The 10130-nt window shown below is 30.0% G+C and overlaps 1 protein-coding gene across 1 annotated transcript in view; it reads left to right on the forward strand.

Annotated features, from left to right (window-relative positions):
• The window catches only part of LOC106469338 (carnitine O-palmitoyltransferase 1, muscle isoform-like), a 66093-nt gene that overhangs the window by 41556 nt on the left and 14407 nt on the right, over positions 1-10130 (forward strand). Inside the window, exons 10-18 of the mRNA XM_022397835.1 lie at positions 499-613; positions 1382-1462; positions 3095-3170; positions 4818-4865; positions 6163-6270; positions 7076-7101; positions 7464-7529; positions 8498-8582; positions 9014-9178. Of these exons, the coding sequence (XP_022253543.1) occupies positions 499-613; positions 1382-1462; positions 3095-3170; positions 4818-4865; positions 6163-6270; positions 7076-7101; positions 7464-7529; positions 8498-8582; positions 9014-9178 (770 nt within the window). The remainder of the gene's footprint in view (positions 1-498; positions 614-1381; positions 1463-3094; positions 3171-4817; positions 4866-6162; positions 6271-7075; positions 7102-7463; positions 7530-8497; positions 8583-9013; positions 9179-10130) is intronic.

Here is a 10130-nt window from a genome sequence, read left to right on the forward strand (position 1 = left end):
GTTTTAATCATACAAAGAACAGAATACACACACACATACAGGTTTTAATCATACAAAGAACAGAATACACACACACATACAGGTTTTAATCATGTAAAGAACAGAATACACACATACATACAGGTTTTAATCATACAAAGAACAGAATACACACACACATACAGGTTTTAATCATGTAAAGAACAGAATACACACATACAGGTTTTAATCATACAAAGAACAGAATACACACACACACATACAGGTTTTAATCATACAAAGAACAGAATACACTCACAAGAATATCAGTCCATGCATTAAAAATGAAAAGAAGTAACTTTTCAATTAATTTTTCTAGCTTAATAAAATTTATAAGAATTTTTTTATGCTCTGGTATGAATGCTGTGGTTTATAGTTATTATGTAGCTTTGTTGAGTAAAAAGTTACAGTAAAAAAATAAAGCCATGCTTATTTACAATAGTTGTGTCTAACAGTTTTTCTTTTTTTATCTTTATGTAGACAGAGTAGTTCATCTGAACGATAGCGAACATATCTGTGTTTATCATAAAGGACGTTATTTCAAGTTATCGGTGTATCACAAAACCAGACTTCTTCGTCCAGTTGAGTTACAGAGGTAGCTAGTATCCAATACTCTACTTTTGTTACATACATCTTTTTTTTTATTTTACACAGTGTAAAAAAAAGAAACAAGAAATTAATTACTTGACACACTGAAGTTTAATTTGTGTAAAGTCTGTGTAAAAATAGGATAATTTCTGAATTTGTTGTATCAAATATTTATCTGCTGATTTTACATAGTCGTTATTCAGTTGTGACATGTTTGTGTTGTTCATACTTTTGTTTTGATACACTCGAAGTTGTAAGAAATACCACTTGTGTGCATAGGTTTAGTTTTATTTATATGAATTACGGTAATTTAAGAATGACCCAAATCCTAGAAAAGCTGTAAAAAATAAATGCAACTTTTAAAACATTTGTGGGAGTTTCTGGTTGTTGAATGTGTATTTCATTTTTGCATGGAATTAACAGAAGTTATTGGGACTTTAAGTGTTTTAAGTGATTTGGAATTAATGTAATGTTACAAATTAAAAAAAAAAGTCAAGAAAATTTTAAGATTAATTACAGTTTTGAACTAGTGTACACATTTACACACATTAGTTCATTAACTTATGATCTGACCTTGTACTGAATTTGACTTTTTTGATAGTTTTTATTATGTTAATTCTTAGCAGTGGAGATTGAAGGTAAGATAAAAAAATGTGTAGGAATATCTGTTTATTAAACACCTTGTTGTTTGAATGCAGTCCAGGGTTAATGAAAGTACAAAAAACAAGCACAAGGAATTCTGCAGTTATCGAAAACATTTTTTTTTTTGATACAGGCAACTAGAAAAAATAATGCAAGACAACAGCCCACTGCAGCCTGGTGAGGAGAAACTTGGAGCACTGACTGCAACTGATAGGTAAACACTTAATAATAACGTATAAGTTTAAATGTATAAAAACATACAAAAGTAAACATAGAATATGTGGGAATGGGTACAAGTTAACACATAATTCCATGGTTAGAATTGTTTGATTCATTATGTACCTTTTCTGAAGCCCCCTCCCCCCCAAATGGCTCTTCATATAATTAATCATTTCTAATCAAATTGTAGATTAAAGTTTTTGTGGGGGGGGGATATTTATAATAAAAAATATATATACAATAAAACTTAGAATTAATTTTTTGTGGGGGATCATTGTTGTTTGTTATTAAGCACAAAGCTACACAAAGGGCTATTTGTGCTCTGCCCACCAAGGGTATCGAAACTTTTAATCATATGATTTCGTGTTGTTTTTTTTCACAAGTTATGATTTTTAGCTTTAAGTCTTATAAATTTGACTTATTAATTGTTAACATTGATGTGTGCATTTTTTATTATTTTATTTTTTCATGTAATTAAATGTAATTCTAAATTCATGTAAATCTAAATGGGTCCCCTGGTGGCTCAGTGGTAAGTCTGAGGCATATTATAATGTTAAACATTAGGTTTAATATCTGTGGTGGGCAGGGCACAGAATAAACCATTGTGTAGTTTTGTGTTAACAAAACAAACAAAGTATAAATATGTGGCTGAAGGGAGGAGCTATTTCAGCAAAACCTGATTGGTTTATTTTATATATAATTATCTGGCTGAAGGGAGGGACTATTTCAGCAAAACCTGATTGGTTTATTGTGTATATAAATATGTGGTTGAAGGGAGGGGCTATTTCAGCAAAACTCAATTGGTTTATCATATATATAAGTACCTGTATGTGCTTATTAACTTTCGTGTAATTCCTCATGAGAGATTAAATGCTACGTTTTTTAAATTTATCATGAACACCCACACTTCTAAATTTTGCCAATTCTCACACTCAAAGTTCTAAAAAGAACCCTAAAAAGTAACTAAATGGCTGAAAATATAACTAACAGCAAGGCTATCCAACCGATGAAACAACGTATTCTAATCATTATAAGTAAGAATAGTTATTGTGATTTTTGAATTATAATGTATGTAGGTAATTTGTTTTGTTTGTATTTTTAAATTTTGTCCAAAGCTACTTGAGGGTTACCTGCTCTAGCCATTCCTAATTTAGAAGTGATAGAAGGAATACAGTTATTCAACACCACCTACAGCCAGCTCTTTGGCTGCTCTTTACAAACTAAAAGTGGGAGTGAGTATAACATTATAATGCCCCCATGGCTAAAAGGGGTGAGCATGTTAGATAACGGGATTCAAACTTGAGATCCGCTGATTGTGAGTTGAGTACCCTAACCACCAGACCATGCCAAGCCTTATTTTTAAGATTGGTATAAACGGGGCCAGATTAATGCAGAGGCTTTAGGGGCTGGAGCCTGATGCCCACAAGAAACATAAAGGTTGCTTGCTCTGTTTAGAAGTTACTATTAATCCACAATTGTAAAGTAAGTAGTCAGTCATCTATGGTAGCTTCTCAAATTGGTAGTTTTAGGTTTGATTGTTTAACGTCTTACTCATGCTCTGGTGTATTTCTTTTTTTTTATCTGTTCTTTCTTAGCTACAATTAATTGTTGTTTTTTTTTGCTGTAGAATAACTTGGGCCACCACAAGAGATGAATATTTTTCCAAAGGAATGAACAAGACTTCTCTTCATATCATTGAAAAGGTAATATTTGAATTAGATTAACAGCTGATACCTTGTAACACCAAGCTAAATATCTTTTAAAGAATTGTAAACTAAAAATAATCTATTTGAAGTATTGAAATCGTTTTGATGATATTGTGAAACTCTAAAGAAATACATTTGAAAATTTACATATCAATATGTTGTTTTAGCTTTATTAAGAAAACAAAAAACAACTACTTAATTGCTGGATAGAATAATTTTTTTAAGGTAAAATGGGTTTCATGATTAATTATTTCTATTACCTCACCTAAGCCTTCATGATTAATTATTTCTATTACCTCACCTAAATTAGGTGAGGTAATAGAAATAATTAATCATGAAGGCTTAGGCTAGGTAATAGAAATAATTAATCATGAAGGCTTAGGTGAGGTAATAGAAATAATTAATCATGAAGGATTAGGTGAGGTAATAGAAATAATAAACCATGAAGGCTTAGGTGAGGTAATAGAAATAATTAATCATGAAGGATTAGGTGAGGTAATAGAAATAAATTAATCATGAAGGATTAGGTGAGGTAATAGAAATAATTAATCATGAAGGCCCTTCATGATTAATTATTTCTATTACCTCACCTAATCCTTCATGATTAATTATTTCTATTACCTCACCTAATCCTTCATGATTAATTATTTCTATTACCTCACCTAAGCCTTCATGGTTTATTATTTCTATTACCTCACCTAAGCCTTCATGGTTTATTATTTCTATTACCTCACCTAATCCTTCATGATTAATTATTTCTATTACCTCACCTAATCCTTCATGATTAATTTATTTCTATTACCTCACCTAAGCGTTCATGATTAATTATTTCTATTACCTCACCTAAGGCTTCATGATTAATTATTTCTATTACCTCACCTAAGGCTTCATGATTAATTATTTCTATTACCTCACCTAAGGCTTCATGGTTTATTGCATGAAATATTACTTTTTTTGACTTGGAAAATAAGAGAGGTTATGTGGAATGATGAACTGTTCTAAGTGACGAACTAGTATAAAACATAGCAACTGAAAAGTGTGTTATACTGTACATATTTATGTATTTTATATCATCAACCATTTACACATTTGACCTGATGTAACAAACTTCAAAGGTCTTGGCATGGTCTGGTGGCAAGGACATTTAACTAGCAATCTATGGGTTGCAAGTTTGATTTCTATCTTGGGTTGTGGATTTGATTTCCATCATGGATTGTGGGTTTGATTTCCATCTCAACATGCTCATCCTTTCAACTGTGGGGGTATCAGAATGTGATGGTTAATCCCACTGTTCATTGGTAAAGACTAGCCTAAGAGTTTGGCAGTGGGTGATGTTGACCAAGTGCCTTCCCTCTAGTCATCATTACGAAATTAAGGATGGCTAGCATAGATAGTCCTCGAGAAGCTTTATACAAAATTCAACAAAAAAAAATTTCAATGTAACAATGATATGCCATCAGATCCTAAAATTTCTAAGAAAGTTTGTGTTTCTGAGAAATATATTATATTCCTAATTATATTTTAGTGAAACTTGATGTGTGTACACATGATCCACTTCTTAAGCTCTTTCATTATTATGTCTTATTTTTAGGCTTAGCAATTATTTCGTTTATCTTTATAACTTTTGTTTTTTCTCCTTTTCAGGCTGCTTTTTGTTTGGTACTAGAAGATACAGATTTTGAATTTGACCCTGTAAGTATTAAGTATAATTTGAATTTGACCCTGTAAGTATTAAGTATAATTTGAATTTGACCCTGTAAGTATTAGGTATAATTTGAATTTGACCCTGTAAGTATTAAGACTATATTAAGACTATTGTAAGTATTAAGACTATAATATATAAGAATAACATTTATTTTGATGAGAAAATTTAATTTAGTTCTTTTGATCTTTTTTGTCTTTAATTTTATTGATCTTTTAAATACAGAATTTGAATATATTTCCAAATAAGGTTCAATTGTGCAAAGTTCTTTGGAAATATTTAATTTTAAGATCTTTTTAATTTATAAGACTAAACATACCTATACCAAATGACCCAATGACCTATACCAAAGTGGAAACAATGAAACTTTTTTTTTGGGGGGCTGCCAAAACATAGGCCAAAAACAAAAATGCTGAATCAGTTTAAATTCTAAATAAACAATAAGCTGATAAAAAATTATGTTGAATTAATTAAGTGATAAAGTATGTCAAAAGGAGATGATATTGTTTTTACTACGAGACTGCTTTTCAATTACCATGCTAAAGTTATAGGTAGGGGGGGCTCAAACTTTTTTATTCACATCAAGGGAGCCTCAGGCTAAAAGAGTTTGGGAACCACTGACCTATACAATGAAATTATAACCTCTTTAGACTTGTATTCAATATTTCTGTAGATACACTCTAAAATCTTATTTGCTCTACCACTAGCAACAGCACACTGCTTGGACATCTTAAGAGACAGTTCTGCTATCACACCGATATCTTTTTCTTTCATAACACAGTTAAGGTTATTCCCGTTAAAATTATACTCATAATTCAAATTATAATGTCCAACATACAAATTATTAGAAGCTCACATATATATATATTAAGGTTCAATAATAAAATATTTGTACCAAGTATAATAATTATATCATTAATACTTGGATACTTTGGAAATTTTTTGTTTCAGACAGTTAAAAAATAATGTTTTTGTAAAATCTACTAAAATTATGCTAATTGGAAAATCACGATATTTTTTCTCCCAAAAACTTGTTTTAACTAAGAAATAAAGTTAACATATTTTTTTGCTGAAGTATATATGGTGTTTATCATATTTTTTGCTGATGTATGTACAGTGTTTATCATATATATATATTTTTTGCTGATGTATGTATGGTGTTTATCATATATATATATATATATTTTGCTGATGTATGTACGGTGTTGATCATATTTTTTTGCTGATACATGTACTGTGTTTATCATATATTTTTGCTGATGTATGTACGGTGTTTATTATTTTCAGAAAGATCCTAGTAAACTTGATCGTTTTGGGCAGTTGTTGCTGCATGGAAAGGGATACGACAGATGGTATGACAAGTCTTTTAATCTGGTTGTAGCAAGAAATGGAAGGGTGAGTGAGATATTTAGTAAGTGAGAAATAGTAAAATAGGCAAATAAAATTGAGGTTATATATTAATTTATGTGCAATTTTTATTTGATTTTTTTCTGGATCTGTAGTGTAAACTGCGTTTAATCATCGTTGTCTTAGAACGGATTAAAAGTAATATATTTTCATAACTTAAATGATAATGTAAACATTTCTTTATTTAATTTACCTATTTCACTTTTAATGTACAATTTTAAAGAAGACATTTTATGGGATATATATTATTATTATTTTTCCATAGTCAATTATTTAAAATGCAGATTACTGTATCAAAGTTAATGCCAGCATATTAGTTAGGTGCCCCCCAGTGGCACAGCGGTATGTCTGTGGACTTACAACGCTAGAATCCGGGTTTCGATACCCGTGGTGGGCAGAGCACAGATGACCCTTGTGTAGCTTTGTGCATAATTAAAAACAAACAAGCAAACAATTAGTTAGGTTTCTGAGGTTGTGTCCCATTATGTTTATTGTTAGTTATAATTTTGTATGGAATTTATTAATTATCCATTTTTATAGGTCATTTGCATATGATACGAGTCTTTTGTTATTTTACAGAAATTGTCAAATATATAAGTTGAGTTATGTTTTTTAAGTATTAAATTATTTATTTTGAAATATATGTTTGAAGATGTAATGGCCATTTTCATTGTCTTCTAATAGCTATTGTTTAAGAAAAAAAAACTTATTGTTTTCTGTAATTTTTATTTTTAATGTGTAATTTAAAATTTTAATGGTTTGCCCTGACAAGCTTTTTTTCTCTTCTTTTTAGGTTGGTTTTAATGGAGAACATTCATGGTAAGTATTTATTAATTTCTTTTATTTAATTTAGTTCTGGAAACGTGAACGTACTAGACTTTCGCCACGGGCATCAGAGTAAAATAACGATTTTTGTGATAAAATCGTGCGTTTAATAATGCCTTTCTAGAAAACAAAAACTAAATTACTGTAAAATTTATGAAAGTTTCAAAGTTAGTGTTTGAGTGATGGATTTAATTATGCATAAAAATATGAAGTTTTTGTTTAGTAATTGTTCAGCCATGTAAGTGTTATTTAAATTCAAAATATTCATGTACACATAGAAAAAGTGAGCATAAAGAGGGAGAAATGTGACAAAATAAAAAGGTGTTAAAATGTGTAGGTTTTTACATTTTCTATAGGGCTGATGCTCCAATCCTGGCTCACCTATGGGAATTTTGTCTCGCTAAAGACTTTGTCAGCCTTGGGTAAGGAGAAACTATTTTATTTCATTAGCAGTAATAAGAAAATAGTGTAATTAATGAATAATGTTAATGTGATAATGTGTTTTTATAAGAAACAAAATTAGTTTTGTAAGCAGTTAAACTTTTATTACAATTATTAAAAAGGCAGTGAAGAATAATATAGAGAAAATGAAAGAGGCTCGGTGGTTAAATTATTTCAAGTAAAAGGACTAAGTTCATGCAGTTATGTTGCTAAAAAGTTTGCTGTGAAAACAGTAAGTGTTTTTAATAAATGGCTTGAACATGCATATCTTATAAATGAATATAACATACTGTGTTGATTGGCTGATAACATTAGAACTTTTAGTGTAAAAGTAAAATGTATTCTCCAAAGTTTATAGCAATTTTAGAAAAAGAGAACCAGACAGCCAATATCTGTTTTTGTATTTATGAATTGAATAGTTGTATTATTGCTAATTAAAAGTATTAAAAAACTTTTCTGGATTAGTAAAGTTAGTGAGTTCATAATGTTGTTATACCAAAAATATTATCAAAAGTGGCGGTTGTGGATGATAATTTGGTGAAACCTAATCACCCGCTAGTTTTATGATAGTAATTAATTCTTCTTTATTGCTACCCTACCAGTTTGTTTTTAAAAACTCTATTATACAAATTTTTGTTATTTTTTGTGTATATCTATAATTTTTCTTCACTAAAAACATTTTTTAATACATTATATTTCATGTTTATTTTTAATACGGTATAACGTAATTACAATGATTTAAACAGAGTGTAGTCAAAGGTGTTTTTAAACGATAATTTAGTGCAAACTAATAATTGATTTGATTAAATTATGTAGCTGAAAACACTTAATGCATTAATGTATATTTTACTGTTGCTTTAAAGTGTAATTTTTGTTTTATAACTTTTAGAAAAAAGTATCATTTGTCTTTCTTGCAGTAATAAAAGTTCAATTTTTTATTGTTTTGTAGTTACACTAAGGAAGGAAACACTGTAGGGGAACTCACACATGACCTCCCCAACCCTGCTAGACTTAAATGGGATATTCCTTCCCACGTAAGTAAAACTTTAGAACTGTCTTGTTTTATTTATAGTTAGAACCTTCAGTCTTCACCAAACACGAGTAGGAAAGAAAAGCAAACTTTTTCGTTGTTTTTGTGCCACTACAATGACCGAAAATTCAAACCTTTTAGCTTATACATGATTATTGTGGTAAGGTGTGCTTTACCTTGAATTGATATTTTGAAAATTTGTAACAGAAATGTTTTTATATTTGTCTCTTAAAAAAAATCTTGCTTAATTTAGAAGTCCATAAGCTATTAAAAATGTTTCTTTTTGACATTACTTATACAGCATTAGATGTACGTTAACCTGATAATTTAGAAGTCCATAAGCTATTAAAAATGTTTCTTTTTGACATTACTTATACAGCATTAGATGTACGTTAACCTGAACAATAATTAATCATAATATTTTCTTACCATCAGTGTGTTGACATTATTGAAAGCTGTGCAATCTCTGCTCGTACTCTTCTTGAGGATGTTGATCTTCGACTGTACATGCATGATGCATACGGGAAAGGTGTTATAAAGAAGTGTAAAGTCAGCCCTGATGCTTACATCCAAATGGCTCTGCAGTTGGCTTATTATAGAGTAAGTTTTTAAAATAGAAAATATATAAAACAAGATTACATTAAAATTTTGGTTTATATTTTCCATTATTTTACTCTTTAGAAAATGTGTTCATTACATTTGTTGAAAACTTTTATAACGCTGATTTTGATCTTCTTATTGCTTCCAACAATAACTCGTATAACTTGTTATCATTCTTCTTTATTAACCGAGTTTTATACTGAATCTTCTGATATGACTTTTATTTTTATGTTGCTTTGACTATACTGACTATATGATGTCTGTGTTTATGTTGATAAGATGTCATGCTATTGAACTCTATGCTGTCTGGGTTTATGTTGAAAAGATGTCATGCTATTGAACTCTATGCTGTCTGGGTTTATGTTGAAAAGATGTCATGCTATTGAACTCTATGCTGTCTGGGTTTATGTTGAAAAGATGTCATGCTATTGAACTCTATGCTGTCTGGGTTTATGTTGATATAGTGATGTCAGGCTATTGAACTCTATGCTGTCTGGGTTTATGTTGATATAGTGATGTCAGGCTATTGAATTCTATGCTGTCTGGGTTTATGTTGATAAGATGTCATGCTATTGATCTCTATGCTGTCTGGGTTTATGTTGAAAAGATGTCATGCTATTGAATTCTATGCTGTCTGGGTTTATGTTGATATAGTGATGTCAGGCTATTGAATTCTATGCTGTCTGAGTTTATGTTGAAAAGATGTCATGCTATTGAATTCTATGCTGTCTGGGTTTATGTTGATATAGTGATGTCAGGCTATTGAATTCTATGCTGTCTGGGTTTATGTTGAAAAGATGTCATGCTATTAAATTCTATGCTGTCTGGGTTTATGTTGATATAGTGATGTCATGCTATTGAATTCTATGCTGTCTGGGTTTATGTTGATATAGTGATGTCAGGCTATTGAATTCTATGCTGTCTGGGTTTATGTTGAAAAGATGTCAGGCTA

The sequence above is a fragment of the Limulus polyphemus genome, unplaced genomic scaffold, assembly GCF_000517525.1.
Source record: "Limulus polyphemus unplaced genomic scaffold, Limulus_polyphemus-2.1.2 Scaffold3431, whole genome shotgun sequence".
Classification (NCBI taxonomy): domain Eukaryota; kingdom Metazoa; phylum Arthropoda; class Merostomata; order Xiphosura; family Limulidae; genus Limulus; species Limulus polyphemus.